We start from the raw sequence: 19,853 nt of genomic DNA, 5'->3' as shown, positions 1-19,853 counted from the left end.
ACTATTTCCAACACCTGTGACAGATGAAAGAGACTCCACAGCTTTTTTAGTAGATGCAGGGAAGGACAGCATCCATCACTGGAGCTTTGCACTGTTGTGAGGACATCACCATTGTGTGAGAGGGTGCTTGGCCCAGCAACAGCACTGCAAGGGCAACAAAGCCCTCCAGAACCTCCAGATCTCAACTGCTTCGTTTGAAGAGCCAAGCTGCATTTCCCATTTCCAATTATAATAAAAGCAGGACGATCTAGGTATGAAGAAGACAACTCAGTGGCATCCTTGAGGCTAACACACTTCCTGCAGAGGAAGAAACGTGAGGTAATCAACACTCAACAAAACTCCAGTGGTGTCAGCCCTGGCTGGCCCAGCAGTGGTTCGTGCCACATGGTGCTCTCAGGTGGGAGGCGAGACTGGATGAGGCCCTTAGTGCCATGGTCTAGTTGATGTCCTGGTGTTCGGTCACAGGTTGGACTCGATGATCTGAAAGGTCTTTTCCAACCCAATTGATTCTATGACTCTGAACTCGAGGGACAGCGGCAAAAACTGACCAGCCCAGCCCGTCTTCACTGCCCCGAGGCCGCCGCCATTTGCGGCCGTTTTGCCGCCAAAACGCGTCGCCGCGCGGGCGGGGGAGGGCCCCGTCACGTGGCCGCGCGGGGGCGCGCCCCAGCGCTCGTGGCGTCGCGTCACGTGAGGCGTGGAGGCCCCGCCCCCTCCCCGGCCCCAGTCCTTTGCGCCGCGGGGGGACGGCGGGCGGTGCGCGCGCGCGCGCGCCGCGCGCTCCCGCGCGTCTCCATCTCCTCCGCACGTGACCCCCCGTCCCTGGAACGTGGCATTGTGTAATCACGTGACCCGGGAGCGGAGCGGGGGGAGCCGAGGGAGGCAGGGAGGGAGGAAAGGGGGGCGGGGGGGCTGCGTACGCGACGGAGCGGGGTGCGAAGATGGCGGACGAGGAGGCCGAGCGGGAGAGCGGCGGCCCGGGCGGCGACCTCCTGGAGCTGCGGCGCCTACGGGAGCGGCTGCTGGAGCTGGAGACGGGGCTGCGGGAGAGCCGCGAGCCGGCCGTGCAGGCGGCCACCGAGTACTGCAAGCAGCTCTGCCAGGTCAGGCCGCCTCTTCCCTTTTCCCTTCCCTTCCTCCCGTGCCCTGCCCCCGCCCGCTCCCTCCCCTCCCCCGCGGGGTGTGTGTGTGTGTGAGCTCGGCCGGGCCGGAGCGCGGGGGCCGGGCGGGACCAGCGCCGCCCCCGCCGCGGGGAACCCGCAGCCGGCGGCCCGATGCGGCGGCTGGCCCGGGAGGGGGGGAGCGGGGACTCGGTGCTCGGGACCGGGCTGGGCAATCGACGCCGCCGCCGCTCGCTGTGGGCTGAGGCGGAGCGGCCCCCGCGCCCGCTGCCGCTCCGGCCCGGCCCGTAATCCCCATCCCCCGCTTCGCCTCCCCCCGCCTCGGTTCTCGCGGTCTCCAGGCCCCTTTGTTGTGCTCTGCGGCTCGGCTTATCGAAGGGCCCTTTGTTCCTGGCGGTGGCGGACCGGGGGCCCCCCCGTCCCCATCCCTCTGACACCCCTCCTCCCCTGGGGGCGAAGGGAGGGAGGCGGTGGTCCGGGAGGTGGGGGCTCCGCTGCTCCGCCGCGGGGCCGGGCAGGAGCTGGAAGTCCGTCTCGGCTCCCTCGGCGCCGGGCTCCTGCTCTATGCCCCCTTCCTCCCCCCGCTCCCTTCCCTATCTCGTACCCTGGAGGGATAGCGGAGTTTCTGCCATCCTGGGAAGGAGAAGGTGGTGAAGGTGGTGGTGGACTATACAAAGTCGCCGCTGGTGGTGGCAGGTCTGTAGGTCAGTGGTGCTGCTCCCCGTTTTCTCGCCCTGTCAAGGGAGCGCAATCCCACCTCGGGAGTGGGCTCCCGAGCCGGCACTGTTTGAAGCACCATTGTGTGTAATTACTGTGCCGTCGGGAAAAGGCCTGCTTCCCGGAGCTTGGGCTGGCCCTAACGCGGGGTTTGTTTGCAGGTGTTTCTTCTGAGCTGGTGACCCTGCTGAGTATCCCTTCCTAAACAAACTTTATGGTGCTAGCTCCACAGACTGCTAAAAAAGCAGATTGCTCCATTTTAGTCATGTCCGTGTCTATACATGGCCCTGATTTCTCTTAGGTATCCTTTCTTGGATGGCATTAGTTGTGTCTCAATGTATAAAACAAATTCTCAAATATTCTAGGCCACAGAAACCACTACTTCTGTAGCTTTATTGTGTTTAATAGTCTGTCTGATAGAAGTGATAGTGTTTGTTTACACATTACTGTCACCCATTCATGGACCATCAGGCAAATTGTTAAAAGGTGCATTGGATAAGAGTGAATTCACATGGTTGGTTTGAATGTGTTTTATTTATGATTTTGTATCTGGTTTCTTAAAGAGTTGATTCTTGGTAGCCACTGTAGCATGCTAATTTCACATCTGTCCCTTCTGGATGAAACTGGGCTCTACTTTCTGCTAACCAGGAAGATTTGCTACTAAGTATTTTAAGTGTGTTTTTATTTTATTTTGTATATACAGGATTCATATGTCAAGTTCTTTTTCCTCTGGTCCAAATTTATCATATTGTTCCTGGTTAGAATGTCCATGTAGATGTACAGAAAGATTGGTTTATGTTGGTTCAGATCAGTGTGTTCTCGGTCTATTTTGCCTTTGTGCCTACTTTCCTAACTTCATACGCTGAGAGGTGTAAATCTGCTTTTCCTGGCTCTGGCTCGACTTGTGAATGAGCTGTTCACTGAACTGAAGTAGTGTTGGGTAGGTGGGAATGAAGACACCATCCTTGACATGTACAGAGTAGATTACTGATGTCTAAAGCAGATTTATCACTGAAATTATGGTTGCGTGTTCTTAGTGAGTGGCTTCAAGAGTAGATTGATTGAAAGTTTAACAAGTATGAATATTCTTCTTATTACTTTAATGACTGTTACGAAAGTCTGTTGTAAGGCCCAAGTTTACTAGTTTTCTTAGCCATGCACCTTTTAAAAACAAGCCTCACTGAACAAATCAGTTGTGTAGAAACTGACTTAGAAATCATGCTGATTTGAAATGAGTTACTGTTCCTTTCATACCAAGATTTATAGTACAGCCGTATCTGTTTTTGCAGGCTGAAGGCTGATGTGTAAAACTGAGAGTTGAGACATGCCATTCAATGTTGAAAGATCCTGCTTTTCAAATTTTGGACAGGGGTCTAAACAGATGCTTAATGTATTAAAAAGTGTTGTTAGGCAAGTATTTTTGTACTGGTTCAGCAGGTATTCTTTAAAATCTGTTCACCTGTGCTTCCAGAATACTTATCCAGCCTCTTCTACAGTTTTAATCCTTCATTTGGGCTAACACAAAACAGTATTAATGATTCAGAGAGTAGACTGAGCTAGTTAGTTTAGACTCCATGACACAGGTTGTAGAAAAACCATGTAATATAAAAGCCATCTCAGAAATCTCTTTTAAATAACAGTAAATTTCTTTTAAATAACAGTTTAAAGGTATTGGCCATGATTTCTAGAATAAAGTCCTTGAAAATATATGCATGAAAAAATGATTGGTCAAATACACAAAACTCAGAGTTATTATTATTATATATACAAATTGAATATATGTCACTTATTTATATCTTGGGTCTAGAAGCTCAGTTATGAAGAAATATTTTAGTATTTCTCTCAGTATGATTTCGCCTGCTTTTTTTTTTTTCTTCATGCTTAGTTTCTAGGCATGTAATAACTGCACAGATCTTGGAAGGTCTGGTGTCCTTGTTTTGTTTTGCCAAGTAGTCACTCTGAAGCCCAGCAACCACCTAGGTTGTGTCCATAAGTTAACTTCTATTTTTTTTAATGAAGTGGGTAACAGTGTTCAAGAAATAAGCTAAAGAATGTGCAGTAAACCATGGAAAGATCCTTAGGTTCAAAGGCAAATAAAGGATTTAAGTATTCTGTGCTTATTAAATGAAGTGGGAGCTGTACAGCCAAGTCCTTTATCTGGTTTTGAAATACCTCAGTTTGAAAAATGTTATTGTTTATAATCCAACAGTGTAGAACAACTATTAAAAACACAGAAAAACAAGATTGACAGAGAATGTTATAGAACTGTTTTCTTCTCTTGTAAGAATAAAGTTTACTTTGATCTATTTTATATGTGACATTTCATTAGCTATAAATACGTTTGTGTGTTGCTGCTGATTGCTCTGTGAAATGGTGCAATTATTCTTAAATTTTAAGGGGATTATAGACTGGACCTTAATCCTGTACCAGATCTGTGTGATTGTAGTTCTGTTCTCCATTGTCAGCATGCAATAGAGAGCATTTTTTTTATTGTTAACAAGTGGAATTCACATCCATATTGATATATGTAAAATGATACTTTAATTGTGATTTGTGCTCTTCTATTGCAATTTGATAATTAGAAAAATCCTTGACAAATGGTTGTGTTTTCACAAACTATATGTGTGCAGGCTGTGGCAGACAAAGCAAGTATCTTCAGCTTGTAGTGACTAAAAATTGCAAGTGTAAATATTGCAAGAATTCAGAATGGTCCAAAGAAGATTGCTGTTGTTGTCACCATGTGGTGGCTGATTAGACTACTTTCCGACTTGGCTCTTAATGGTGACGAGTTGTTTATATTCATTTGTAGAAGACCAAAATGTATGTTTGGGTTTTTTTGCTTGAAGGCTAGGTGAACGTGCTGCTGGTGGGTATATCAGAGCTCCTCACTACGAGCTGTGTACCCTTCCAGTTGTCATTACCCAGTATAACGTTTTTTTTTTTTCCTCCACCAGATTGCAGGGTTGTAACAAATTTTCTTTTGTCACTTGCTAGTTGTGAAATCTTTGTGGTGCTTCTACCTCTTCTGACTATTTTTCTGTAGTTGATGTGTTTTATCTTTTAGTCTTCCCTCCTTTGTTATTTTGACACTTCATCTCTTTCCTGAATCTGCTTCTAAGGGTTGTTTTTTTTTTCTCTCCTGCTGTAGTTTGCGGTACAAATTCTCCAAAACTGTAAGGTGGTTAGGTTTGTTCTACTAATGTACAAGTTGTCAACATAAAGTGGCCTATATTATAAGCATAAGATACTATGTGGATTGTTGTGTAGCCTTTCCTCAATAACTTTGCCTGCACTTTTTGTTCATTTCTTGGTTGTCTTGTCATGCTTGCCTGTTAGGAGAAAGATCGTGTTAAAATGTGTTAAAAGTGCGCTTGGCTGTTAGTAGACACATTAATATCCTTCTAATGTAGGCAGTTTACCCAGCAGTAACCTAGAATCTTCTTAATACTAGCAGAAAAGGTATAATGATGTTAGAAAAATTTGGTGGTGGGGGGGGGGTTGGTAATGAAAATTTTTGGGCATTTCAAAAGAAACCCCAAAATTTCTTTCAAAGAAACCTTTATTTTTAACTGCTCTGGTTGCATAGTTTGTTCCTACTGTTTTAAGCTGGTTTTTGCTGTGTGTTGAGGTTCTAGTGAAGTATTAGGACTTTAAGGTCTTACCCTATTTTTTTGGGGTGGGCTGTCATGCTAGAGTAGTTCTTGATAATATTGGAGGATACATAATCTAAGAGGTCCCTCCTAAAAGCAGGCCTGCATATCTCTACATAAAAACCTTTCATTATTATTATTATTATTATTATTACATATTTGTAAGCACTGTATAGTACAAGTTTTTGCTAGTTACTTGTTTCTGTTGGAGGCTAGTTTTATGTTTTCTCTTATAAATTCCCCTATTAATCTTACTATAATTGGCATTCAGTTTTTATATCTTACAGACTTGACACCTTTTTGGTGCTGTCATCCTCTTCAGCTGTCATTGCCTTCCTCACTTTTAGTCTCAACTTCCTCTTCAGACCCAAGATTACAGAAATAATCTTCAGTTCTATCCCTAAAATTTGAAATAAAGCCTTTCTTAAACCTTTTGCTTATATTTTCTGGATTTATCCAAACAGAGTCTGTCTTAATCTAATGACAAGGAAGTGTTTCAGTAGGCTGCTTTATTTTTTCCTGCAGGAGTTAGAGTATGATCCCTTGCCAGGAGTAATTCTGTTTATAAAGACCTCAATAACCTTTGAGAAGGATGTTTTTTTGCTATTTTGTTGAACACCTGCAGTTGTGATGTGACCGTAAGATTAGCGTTCACTGATGATGAGAAACACCACCAGGGAAACATCAGGTGTCCTTTTAATACAAGTAGAAGACATTTCCTCTTTTTCTTAATATCACATCTGATTTCTTACTCCAGACAACTTTCATCAAACTCCTTGCTGAGTGTACAGGTAGATGTCCACCTTAGATTTTGTTTGGCTCAACAGCGATGTTACATAATATAGGCACAAACTGGTGGAATGTAACTGTTGGTAAGGTGGATACTTTTTGAGCTTTCAGTTCAATTATTCCCTGTCTAACAAAGACTTTGTCTCTTCTTTTGAGTATGCGTGAATTCCATGGCTTCTACTTCTTTAAGTAAAAGCTGTTTTCTCTTGAGTCCAGTGAGTGATTTTTACATTGAGGTAACACTTAAAAGTTTCTGTTATGCTGTTTCTGTCCTTACACATTTGCCTCTACCATTCTGTGTTGCTTCTGGTCTCACAGTTCCTATTTCTTTCGAAATACATTACCATGAGTGCAAGATTCCCATCATAACTTCTAATACTTTTAATTTTGCTTTCATATCGGTGACCTCCAGATGTTCTGCTATTCAGGAAGACATGTACAGCTGCCAGAAATCGCAAGGAATCTGCTAAAATAGAGTACACCTCACAGATTCCCAAGTGCATGGCATGAAGAGAAACACCTGTCACCACTGTGTCAAGTCATGCAGACTTTCAGCTGCCTCAGGCATTTTTGTGCTACTTCATCACTGTAAGACCTGCCATGTCAAACAGTCACATTATCCCTTTGACTGGGGAGGGGGATAGAAGCGAAACCCCCTGTTTTGTTTTGGGTTTTTTTAAGCTAAACTATATGGAGTTAGGGAAATTGTCTTGCTTTCAAATGAAACAGTGGATGTGTGTATGAAAAACATTTCAAAGAAAACACTGTCCCTGTTTAGGGTAAATCTAATCAATGAGCATAAATGTTCTAATCCTTGTCCTCAATAACATCAAGTCCAGCGTTATGCTAGATTGGAGCTGCTCTTTGTTAGAACTTCGAGATCTGTACTATAGGGTTTTATTAATAAATTTCCTGTATTGAAATAAGCCAGGTAGACCAGGGTTCCAGTGCAACACTGATTATTGGTAAGCCATAGCTACGAATGTTTGTTTAATCTGTCCTCAAAAATACCCATTAAAAAAGATGCAAAAGAAGTCCCTGCATAATACATTTCAGTTCCATGTTCTTTGCCTTCAATAACTTCTTCCCCCCACCCTTGCAGTATAACTTAATATCTTGTTGGAGCTTAAGACTATTGTGATTTATTATATCCCATGTAGATATGAAAAGTAGCATATTCCCTTTCTGTTGGAAGCACCTCTTATATTTTCAGTGCTATTTTCAGTTCTTTCCTGCTTTTTCCTTTTGAGAACAGTTTTTACACTTCTTGATGTTAAATTTTTCTTATTTTGCCCTTTCCTTTAGCTTTGTTGCTATATCCTTGGAATGTATGGGATTTTTGAAGTCCTTATCTGCAGGGCAGGTAGCAATCTACTAACAGTTTGGTAAGGAGGTGACAGTCTATCTAAGTCTTAGGATTTAAGTTAAAACATTTCTCTTTTCAAGTACAAATATTCAAGAGAAGAGTGATAGTTTTCTGAAGCATAAGAAATTAAGGTAGTTAAGAAGATGAAAAATGTAGATGGAGGGATAAAAATTAACAAAACTTCAGCATGTTGACAAAACCTCCTCTTTCCATGTGGGTTCAGCAAATAGATACTTAGTTTCATAGTTACCCTGATGCACATGTTTTGCTGAGTTAAAGTTACTTGACGCTTTCACCGAACTTAGGGAGAAAAGCCCTTTTACCAGCAAACCACCATTTCTCTAAGAAACACTTCTAGTGAAAAGTTAATACTTACAGGTTATGACATGTGGATACAGTTCTGCATAATATCCTTGAGTCTTGTTGCCCATTCAAAGACTAAGAGGCATTCTGCTTTACATAGTCCTTCATCCCTTTAAAAAACCCTGTAAAGACCTCCCTGTAGATTCCTGTTTACTTGCAGTAGTTGGCTGTAAGCAGTAGCTGCACATCTATGCTGCCATAACTAAATGTATTAGGTACTTTCTGTGCTGACACATACGTTCCTGCCTTTACCTTTTCCCACAAATCCAAACTTTATTCCCCACTTTTGAACAATGTATATCAATAAAGTTCAGGTTGCTTTCTAAAACTGCAATTATTGAAGAGTCACTGTTTAAAAAACATGGCATATTGACTACAGAAAGCATTGTGCAGGGCTGTACAAGGAGTGTATGTATGTTAACATTAACGTCCAGTAAGGCATCTCATTCTATCAAAATATCTACATTGTATGTCTCACTTTCATAATAATGACCTTAGATATCTATCTAAATGTTCAGTCCATTTTCTATATATTTTAAATATTTTAAAATTATTATTTTGATAGAGAAGGAATGCTTCATAAACCGCAGGTCTTGAGGGAAGGAAGCAAAAAAAAAGAAGTGGTGCTCTTCTGGGGGATCTTTGCTTCCATCATGACTTAAGAATTAGGGAGTTTCATTGAGCCTTTTCCATTTACTCTGCCATTTAAATATCATCATTTTCTTGTACTCTAGGCTTATTGCAGACATACTTTGTTGTACGTTGTTTCCACATAAGACTTCTTTAAGTTATGGATCAAACTAGAACAGTTACGAGACATCAGCCTGTTGTTTCTTCTGTGTGGTACATTCCCTAAACTGACATACAAGGCAAAGAAGCTATTTAAAATTCACATATGTTGGGAACTTATCTTCAAGAAATAGTGCTCCAGGCATTGATTTATACCTATCAAAAATTTTTCATTAGTGTTTTTTAAAGACCTCCATGAGCAGTTGTAATATAGTGTGTATAGTTCTATAGTTTTCATGAAGGAAACTAGCATGACGTTCTTAGGCCACCAGATTCTTTACAATGATGGTGTACAACAGTTTGCAAATTTAACAGGTAAACAGTATGGCTTGAAACTATCTTTTGAGATAGCATTTCCCATTTTATTAGGTCTGTGGTTTTGCATAGGTTAAGAACTTCATGTCTCATGTTTTAGGGAGTATGCAAGTCTTTTTTTTGAGGTATGAAATATTTTTTTCTGTTTATCTTTCCAAATATGCATTAAAGACAACTCCATGGTATTATTTCTCAGATCTTTCATCTCTAAGGATGAACTGCACTGCTTTCATTTGTGAAGAGTTAATCTAATAACACCTAGTACTTGACAGAACAAAGACTTTCAGAAAGAAGGTATATGTAACATCAAAAAGACAGTGGAGCTTTATAAAATTGTTCTCTGAAAGTAGACCTGATCCAGTAGGAAATTGGACTAAACTTGCAAAAACGTGTGCCTTTTTTTGGTAAAAATAGTTTGATCAAATGTCTTCTCCATCTTTTCTTCTGTAACTGTAACACAGTCTTCTGGCATACAGTATTTCTAGCTTTAAGATTTCCTGTTTGAAGGTAAATTAATCTTTCATCAGAGAAACAGGAAAATCCTGTGCTAACTAATGTAGCTCTCACTTGATTGTTACTCATTCTGACCTAGTCATACAGTTCTTTGTCCTTATAGGAACTCATGTAAAGTGGACAACTACCAAAGCTCCATCCGTCTTCAAACACTGACTCCTAGTGTTCATTCTCTCCTAACTGCTGGACGGGTGCATTTGTTGCTTTGAGAACCTTAACTCCATGAAGTAAAATTCTTCAGGATAAAGACCAGTCTTTATTTTGTAACTCTCTGCTGTCTTTTGGGGTGAACAGAACAGTTTTCGTTTGACCTGGTAATGAGTATGGTGTAGCATTTTCAGTGTCCTGTATATCAAAAAACCCAGAATTTAGAAGGTTTTCTCTTCTGTTTTTCAGAATGATTGAGAGAATGGGTTCTGTTGAATAGACAAATCCTGTTTGGTATTCGTGTATCTAACAGACCAAATATTGTTTTGGTGTATTGGTAAAGTATTTTCAGTGATCAGGCATTAAATCAAATAATGAATAAGGAGTTCCTCAGTATTGTGATTCATAGAATCATAGAATGTTAAGGGGTTGGAAAGAAACTTAAAGATTATCTAGTCCTAAGCCTCCTTGCCGTGGACAGGGACACCTCCTACTATACCAGGTTGCTCAAGGCCTTATTCAACCTGGCTTTGAACACTGCCAGGTTTGGGGTGTCCTCCCTGGGCAACCTGTTCCAGTGTCTCATCACCCTCACAGTAAAGAATTTCTTCCTAATATTTAACCTAAACTTCTCCTCTTTCAACTTGTACCCATTACTCCTTGTGCTGTCACAGCTGTTCCTGATGATGAGTCTCTCTGGCTTCCCTGTAGGCCCCCTTCAGATACTGGGAGTTTGCTGTGAGGTCTCCACACAACCTCCTCCAGGCTGAACAGCCCCAACTTTCTCAGCCTGTCATCGTAGGGAGCGTGCTCTGAACTTGCAGAGAACCCAGAACTGGATGAAGCACTGTAGATGGGGTCCCACAAGAGCAGAGTAAAAGGGAAGAATCACCTCCGTCGACCTGCTGGCCATGCTTCTTTTGATGCAGCCCAGGATTCCATCTGGCTTTCTGGGCTGCGAGCACACACTGCCAGCTCATGTTGAGTTTTATTTCAACCCTCACCCCCAAGTCTTTCTCTGCAGGGCTGCTCGCAGTCACTTCTCTGCCCAGCCTGTAGGTGTGTCTGGGATTGCCCCGACCCAGGCGTGGAACCTTGCACCTCTTTGTTGAACTCCATGAGGTTTGCACAGTCCACATCTCCAGCCTGTCAGGGTCCATTTGGGTGGCATCCCTTCCCTCCAGCATGTTGACTGCACCGCACAGCTTGGTGTGCTCAGCAAATTTGCTGAGCGTGTGCTTGGTCCCACTCTCCATGTCACCAGCAGAGATGTTGAATCAGCCCCCATACTGACCACTGAGGGGCACCACTGGTCATTGTGGACAGTGAGCTGTCGACCACAACTCTTTGCATGCAGCCATCCAGCCCATTCTTTATCCACAGCGTGGTCCATCCTTCATGCCTCTCCAATTTGGAGACAAGCATGTCAGTGCAGGATCGTGTCAAACACTACGTAAGTCCGGGTTGCTCTGCCCCTATCCACCAATGCTGTAGTCCTGTCTTAGAGTGCTTGTTTCAGAAGCCTGTGATAATACACTGTTTTATAACATAATGAACACAAGGATGGGTACAAGAAGAGATTAATGTTCAGAATCACAAAAGACACAATCTGAACTTCATTTTTTCTTTAATCATAGGAGAGTTGCTCTTATGAAGAGACTTGCAGGGATAAAAGGTAACTTCTGTTTATGAATCTGTAATAGTGAAGATGGTAAAACTTCATTATCCCCATTCTACAGACTGGGAACTTGCATAATGTTTTTGTTGAAACTTGTGTAGCAGTTGAACCTGCTTTTGGGTACCCAGCCAGACTTGGTCACCATGTCAGTGTGATAGTAGGAACTCAAGAGTCCTGCTCAGGTTTGCCAACATATTCAGGAGAAGGTATGGCCTCGGCTCCTCTCCTTTCCCACATGTGGACACAGTGGCATTACTTTGACACTGGTAAAAGGACACCAGTGGTTATTAGACACAGTGTGGTAGATGTTGCCTTGTTTTCACCACAAATACCGATCAGATGGAAGGCATCCTTTGGGATGCCAATTTGACTGCACTGAGTAGACAAGTTTAAAATGGCAATTAAGTAACCTTTCTACTGAGGATGAAGATTATCAATTAAGTTACCATCAGAATTAAAAAGCTTTGAAGTTACAGTGGAGAAGTTACATTCATCTGATAAAGACAGCTAATACAAAAATGTAATGCAGTTAAACTATAGAAATACTGTAATACCTTATTTCACTTGATGAGAGAGCAGGTTCAAGTCACCAATGCTGCAGGAAATGTACACATTTCCAGATTAGACATAGTTATTTCTGGCTGTCTTCCTATTTTTAATCTGCCCATGTGCCAGTCTGATAATTAAAAGAATAGGTAAATTAGATTTCCTGGCAGTGGATGAAAGTTTACTGTAATGAACATCCCGCCACATTCATGAAATGGTTGTTTAATAGCCAACTGCTGAATGCTGTTTTTAACTAAACAGATGAAAATATGAATGTTGGGATGACAACATTGAATTGAGACATTATTGAAAATCTGAATAGAGAGAAATGTAGCCTAGAACTATAGCAGGTTCACTCCTTATATTAGGATGCAAGAGAGAAATTAGATACTAATGACCTGATCAGAAAGAGCCTGTTAAATGCAAAATGTTGAAAGATTAAAGGCAATCCTAAAGAAAGGTAATTTCTATTACTGTATGTGACAAAGCATGAGACTTAATGAAGTTATTTACTGGTGTTTTAAGTAACTTATTTGTTCTAAAATAGTTCACGGATGTAACCAGAGGCTCTCCATTCATTTTCTAGGTTTTTCTAGGTCTTTTTCTAAAACTAGCTGGGTTTTGAATTCTAAGCAAAATAGTGCCTAAAAAATAATGGGATGAATAGCGCCAAGGTAATTTCTCTTTTGTTTTGCCTCTTTCAGTTTAATAATTAGCAAACTGAGCTCTTCAGTATGTTCAGCATGCCCAGATGAAAAACATGCAAATTGCTTGTGCCTTTTAACTTACATTTGGGGAGAGAAACATCTCTCTATCAATTAAGAGAAGATTCTGTGTTTGGTAATTAACTTTCAGTAGTCTCCTCTTCCTGTGGGTTTTTTTAAAAAACTTTCTGGTGATGGTAGATGACGTAATTACTACGAGAGTTGTAGTGGAGCCCCACAAGCTATTCTTCTATTTCTGCTTCTGTACCTGCTGAGGTGCTTTTTTTCAAACCTTCCTCCAGCATAGACTTTGCCTTAAAAATAGAAATACATTTTCCAACAGCATAGTTATGTCTCTTGGTTTCGTATCTGTAAATTGTGGTCAGTTGTACTTCCCTGCTACGCAGTTATATGCATTAGAGAACAAACTTGAGATGTAGTTGTTACTTTATCTGCCTAGTGAAGTAGAAATAGTTGGATTAGAGGCATGGTTAACTTTTTATGTTTGTGTGCCAAAGAGTCAGGGTGCTAATTTTCTTAAGAATTGAATTGTAACAGTAGTTTAAAAAATCCTCAATAAGTTGATAAAGAAACTCACCCTTAAGATTATCACATGGATTCTTCCCACAATTAGTCTTTATTCTGCTGGAGATGTACAACCATGAGAGTCACAGCAAGTAGTTGTAAGAAGTCATCAAGGTCATTAACGCCTTAGGTGGTGTAAATATATGTAGGAAAAGGAGGGGGGAGTTCAAATACTCAGTGCCCTCTTGAATTTTCAGAATCACTGAAATCTGTTTAGTAATTGCATATTAATGATAACTAGAGCTGCAATGAGTTTTATTAAAAAAATCCACAACAGAGACCTGAATAGATGTGGTTATTCGAGGAGAATCTTTTTAGGCAAGAGTTAAAAAGTAATGGTAATTCCTACTAACTTTCTATCTTTGTTCAACTTTAGTATTTTCTAATTTTTGTGGAATGATACTCAACTATTTTGCATAATAAACTACATAATATGTAGTTAGGATATAAGCTACTGAATATATGTATGAATGTGTAGTGGTTGAACAGACTGAGAAAATGAATCATTCATTGCAGGGTAGTTGGTTACGTTTACTGGATTGCAAAAGTATTCTCATTCTTTCTAACAAATCAAAATTAGTCAGCAAGTAGTATCAGTTCTTTAACAATTACCTTTTGTCTCTGTGTGTTCTGAACTTAACTGTTGTCTCTACAAAGTCTCCAGGGAGGATAGCTTTCCTAAAATATGAACAGAGGCATAACTTACTGCATGTCTTGATTTTTGCTGTTTCTATGCAGCTCCTTTTCCTTTTCTGGTGGAGCTTGAGCATAAAACCTAGATGTGTGTGGTTAATTTTTCTAGTTTTGCCACCAAAAAAAAAAAAAGTGCAGTTATAGATCAGTTATTTCCTTGTATTCAGGTTTGATAAGCAATATTTTAGATTTACGTGGTTGTTCTGAGAATAAAAAATATTAAGAGGATGGTGAGGGGAGAATGTTTATTAAAAAAACGCTTGTAGATGGAGAGACTTTTGCAGCATTTTTACGGATTTCCTTTAAAACTGTTCAGGAAACTAGTACTTGAAGGTATTTGAGCTCATGGGTTTTTTTGTTTAGATAACACCAAAAAACATCAGTTCTTATTAAGTGATGGTTGTCTATATCATGGAGTGCATACCTGTGTATCTGGGTACTGAAGGTACCAGTAATAAAAATCAGTGCTACCTTGTAGGTGGTACTTCAAATGCATGGGTGAGCAGAACATGGGTGGGCTTTTTTTGCCCATGGAAGGAGAAACACTGTAATACAGACAGGAGTATGAAAACATACCTGCTCATACAGTCTACCAAAACTTTCTTTAGTGTTCTGAAATTCTCTTTTCAGTAGATGAATGAGACAGTGTTTGAAAGAAGAGTTTTTGAAGATACATGTGAACTAAAAGAGTGAGTTCCTGTATGTTAATACTCTGGGTCAGACGCGGGTTTGCTTTGAAAGTGATCTGATCATCCCTGTTACCACACTTCTTTTTACATTGTGGAAATTTTAATGTCTTTTGGATGAAATTAAACCAGAAGCTGTGCTCCAGAAGCAGTTGCAGACAGTCTATTTCAGCTGCTAATGGGTATCCAGTTAATGGAACCAGCTAAATGCCAGTCTGAAATATGACCACCTGTGATGGGTTCTCTAGAGACTTGGGTTCTCAGAATCTCCTTTTTTGCTGTGTTACCCACTCCCTGTGTGTTGCACTGGAATGGTATAGTCATTGTGAGCTTTTTGTAGACCAGAACCTAACTGGCAAACTCAAATTCTGGTTTTGAACTTCATCTCTGAATGAGTCTCTTGACTCACTGATTCAGTACTCACTGATCTTGACATGACTTCGCTTACTTTGAGCTGCAGGGTAGAGAAGCCAGTGATGTTAGGATGGCTTTGCAAAGTGTGAAAGCAACTGGAGTTTTCTGTTTGAAGGGAGAGGAAAAAACCAGCAAAGACTGAAACTGCAGCCTGTCAGTGGAGGAGTAGTAATGGGGAAAAGAAATTGGATAGATCTGCACCATGCCTGCAGAAACTGAGAATGAAAACAATTGCTTAAATACAATCTTGTACTAAGTGATGGAATTAAGAGTCTGGCTTCAGTCCTCTCTTCTGGGCACAAGTCAGTATCTCCATTAGAATTCCAGCATCATCATCTGATTCTTCAGCCAAGGGCGTCTTGGCTTTCTAGAGCTATACTTTTCTTAACAACTTTATTGTGAAACAATTCAGAAGACGCATTCAAGTAAAAATAGGATATCAACAACTTAAAATCTTAATAGGTTTTAAAAGTGAAAATTGAGTACAAATTGAGATTGATGTTCTTTGATCATAACCATAATTTAAATAGTACTTGTCCTGTAGAAAATACAATTGCATTAGATTGTCATCCATAGTTTTCTATATGCAGTCTGATACTGTGTACCTGCTGGAGTTTTGCTGTTTGGATTGTTTTGTATTGTAATTACAAACATATAAGAGCTAATATTCTTGCAGCGCTTGTGTAGCTACAAAATCAAGGTAACAGTGCTAAGCCTTGGTAAACAAATACTGAATCAGCTAAGTAGTGCCAGTTTTAATTTGCATCATTAAACTCTTTGGAAATTATTTAGAAGTACAGTGCTGTGTTGTTTTGATGTAAAATTACCTCTCTGTGTACAGTTCTAAATAAATAAAAACTGATTTTGTTGATTTTATTGTGGTAAATCTGTGATAACAACAGTATTTCAGATGGGTGCTGTTCTGTCTGATCCTTGTGGACAGGTTCGAAATATCTGGTTTTTTCTGTGTAAGTTTTGTTCTAACCTAAAAATCTGTAAAATTGCCTGTAGGGTATCCCAGTTGAAAAACAAAATGGAAACAGGTCATTTGTGTTTGAGTTTTTCTGTTGGAGACAAAGGTGAAAGGAAAATAAAGATGAATTATGATCATGGTGATGTGGAGAATGTCTTGATCAGAAGGTTGTCGTACCTCAGTGAAAGCAGTAGATACTCATATTTTTTCCTTCCCTCCTTTTCCCCTGTACTTTTTTAAATGGGCAAGAGATGGGGTTTCTATTATATAAAGATTCTGTTTACTCTTAAATGCTTTAAAAATCCTCTGTTACAGTGTTTGTTTCTAATGACTTCAGTGGTAAAGTCTCATGGGCAATCTGAGATAATTTGGTTTAAGTTAGATGTAGTAGAAGGAAGGAGTTTTTGACATGCAGAACTAGTTCAAGAACTGTTCAAGTTTTTACTTGAATATTCTGTTTGTTTGACATCTTAGTTGGGTAGTTTGTCCTTGTACAAAGTAAACATAAGTGCTGGTTGCGTCCCAGCAATTCCTTAGCTGCCTCTAGTTTCCTCAAATTAAGGTGGGAACCTTTCATGGGAACCTTAACCTCAGAGTTTTAATAAAAAAAAGTTGCTGCAGTTGGCTTTTTATGTGATGAAAGGCTTGTTCTCCATCTTCTGGTAAAACACTGAACAACAAGGAGGAGAGAAAGGAAGGAGAGAAATCACAAAAGTAAAAGATAGTTTTTGTCTCTAGAAGCTGTAGATCATCAAGGCTGAGAATAACTGTAGTTTAACACTGTAAAGATTTTTTTTCGGTGTCCCTTTAGGATGTAACTTTGCTGAGGGACTTCACAAAGATATCATGTGGTACTAATGCATTGGTATGAAAGCTTCTTGACTCCAGATATGTCTAAATTTGGATGTCTAATATATTTTTAGTATCTCAAATACTTAGTTAAAAAGAACACATGCTATAAAGGTATTCTGAACCACTCTCTTCATTTTCCTTACAGGATAGAGGCATCACAGGCAATATTGCTGTGTTTACTTAAGTTCTGGTGGTCTGGAAATGCTTCCTGAACCAACTCCTTTTTAGATGCTGTGAGGACATGACTGCCCAGTGCATTGGTCATGTGTGCTATCCTCCTAGTCATATTCTAATTGAGTTCTTTTGCATCGAGTTGTTGGGGCAGGGATGATTTTACAATTGCAAACCAGGACTAATGTTCTATGTGGAAGGGAGTGATCTGTTCACTTACTTGCAGGTTTATTTCTATTTTACCAGTTCAGTTAGTGACTTCTCGTTTGATTCGGTAATGATATTGGCACAGGGCTGGAATTGCACAAAAACCTCAAGGCCAGAAGCCCAGCTTAGTTTCTAAACTAACATAAATTGACCTCGAAAGTAGACTATTATCAGCTTTCCAGGAATTTGAACAATGCTGCCTTTATCACATACTCAGTTCTCTAATGGCTATAGTAGTTAGTGAGATTATGCTTCAGGCTCACAGTTTTACTCTGAAAAATACAGCTTTCAAAAATGAACTTGTCTTGAATGAGATGGGTGTTTAGCCCCAGCCAGAATCAGCATAATAGGTGTGTTTCCCAGAAAAAACACCAAACAAACCAACACTTTTTATTCTGCTATTGTATCAGAAGATAGCATCAACATCGTGACTATACCCAGCTACTTGATTGAGAATCCGTATCAAGTCATCATATTCCTTGTGCTTCATCTCTTACGATTCCAGCTCTTTGCAGGAACTAAGCTGATCTGCAATTTCTAGCACTTGCTCTCTCTCCAGTACCCATGCTCTGTTGCCATTCAAGGGCTTGTCACCTCTGCATGCAGTTGGAGAAATTTCTTCCTGGCTATCCTAAAAATACTAGAGGGCATTTCATTCTGTTGTCTTTATTCGTGTCTGAGTGGCCATTCAGCACTTTTTGACTCCTTTTATAAAGGTGTTTTATTTCTCACTATATTGTTCTGTTCTTGATCTGAGGAATTTATGCATGTACAATAAATTTATTTATAACACCTTTATTTTTACATTGCAGTTAGAATATAATTCACAGACTTTTTTTTAAAAACCTTTTTGTTCATATGTATCTCATGTAGGTATTTCAGCAGTGAATTAATTGATATTAAAAAGCACCAGTGTATTCATTTTTTAAAGAAACGTGTTCATCTCAGATATCTCAAAGCTACTGCTTAAACCTATATATGAAATGTTTTTAGAAGTTTCTGTATCTGATGGCCTAGCTGCCAAAATTTTAGAGAGATCTCAAAATACTTGGTTTCCCTCGGATCAGGATGTGTGCACACCCTTAGTGTGATACCATCTGGGAACTGTGCTTGTGCACAGTTGCTGTGTGTGCTTCTGCGATGGAGTGCTGCACATACGAGATTCCTCAGTATTTTCCCTAAGATACTGGTCCCAGATGTAGGAGTTGTCAGTGAGCTTACCTACTGGCAAGATGTAACTGGTGGAGACTTCTCAAGTTCAAGCAGAGAGTGGTGTCTGTGTGCATGTTCCAGTACTGAACAGCAGTCCTTGTGGAACCATGAATACTGCAAGAACTTTGCTGAATATTTCATGGTGCTCTTAACTCCCCTGGTAAAGGAAAGCTTAACCAGCAGTTTCAAATCTTGTTCTGTTTTCTTTTGAGTAATAGTTAAACGTAAGCAGTTAGTTGTAGCTCTTGACTACCATACCTAAAAGGTCAACAGTGTGAAGTGTATGCATGGGAAATACTATTTCAGGGAGAAGCAGTTGCAGTTTTGGAAGTGAAAACTGATTTAGGATTTTAGACCCTTGGAATTAGTATGGGGGTGGGGTGTCTTTAATCTTACTAATACGGTTATTTTGGTAATTGAATAGTAGACAGCTCCTTTGTTGGAGAAGGAATACAGCAGAGAGAAGTTTTCTGGGCCTACTAGTCAGACTTCTAAGTCCCTGTCTTCATTCAGTGATTATCTGCAAGGTGTGGAGATCAGTGCAAAAGGCAACAAAAACAAAGTCCAGAATCATGAAGGGGAAAACATTTTTTACGAGAGATATAGTAAATCTCACTTGTCTAAGCTTCAGTAAAATTAAAGTGTCAAAAGCAGAAAGATGGCAGTTCAGAAACGAGTAATTGTGTAAGGTACAGGATATTGGGATACATTTCCATTTTAATTTCAGTTTAAGTTTAAATGGTTAGAGTCTTACAGCTTACCTTCAGGGCTAGACTTCAGTTTTGTAATAAAAAGAGAGGATTGTGCTGGTAATACAAAACCAGGAGGCATCTGTTCTGTTTTCTTCATGGGTCAGCCTGACTGCATTGTCAGTGTGCTCCACATTCAGCAGCAGTCAGATAGCACAGGAAGACTTTCAATAGACATGATCAGTATTTTCATACCCTTACTGCTGCAGTGTCTGGCTTTGCCTACTTCTGGTGGCTCATCATTGCATGTGTTAGTAACTTGGGCATTGACAAGCAGGAGGGAGACTATTATTGTGCATTACACTCTTAAAATACAACTGTGCATTTGAAAGGTAGTTCTTGCTCATCTGAAGTATTACACAAGAAATTTGAGGAAGCAAGAGTTGAAATGATTGCAAGCAGATAGTCACGTGGAGCTTTCAAAGGTCAATATTAGAATTACCATTCTCTTTTTGTGCTGTTCTTTAGCTGACCACAGACAATATATTTCATAACCTGAGGGAAATACATACTGCCTTGTTTTTCCTCAGTTTGCTTGGAAAAATAAAACATCTTATAGATGATGAGTAGTACTTGAGCAGTACATATGTGGGAGAAACAGTAGGTGGTAGTA

The 19,853-nt window shown here is 40.3% G+C and overlaps 1 protein-coding gene across 2 annotated transcripts in view; it reads left to right on the top strand.

The window, feature by feature from the left end:
• The first annotated feature begins 927 nt into the window (after positions 1-927).
• Positions 928-19,853, top strand: part of ZNF292 (zinc finger protein 292) — a 53,406-nt gene continuing 34,480 nt past the window's right edge. For both annotated transcript variants that reach the window (XM_069011193.1, XM_069011192.1), the window contains exon 1: positions 928-1,103. In XM_069011193.1, coding sequence (XP_068867294.1) covers positions 942-1,103 — 162 coding nt within the window. In that variant the 5' untranslated portion in view covers positions 928-941. The remainder of the gene's footprint in view (positions 1,104-19,853) is intronic.

The sequence above is a fragment of the Aphelocoma coerulescens genome, chromosome 3 (genome assembly GCF_041296385.1).
Source record: "Aphelocoma coerulescens isolate FSJ_1873_10779 chromosome 3, UR_Acoe_1.0, whole genome shotgun sequence".
Taxonomy (NCBI): domain Eukaryota; kingdom Metazoa; phylum Chordata; class Aves; order Passeriformes; family Corvidae; genus Aphelocoma; species Aphelocoma coerulescens.
Note: the sequence above shows the minus strand (reverse complement) of the source record. Positions and strands in the feature narration are given on the sequence as shown.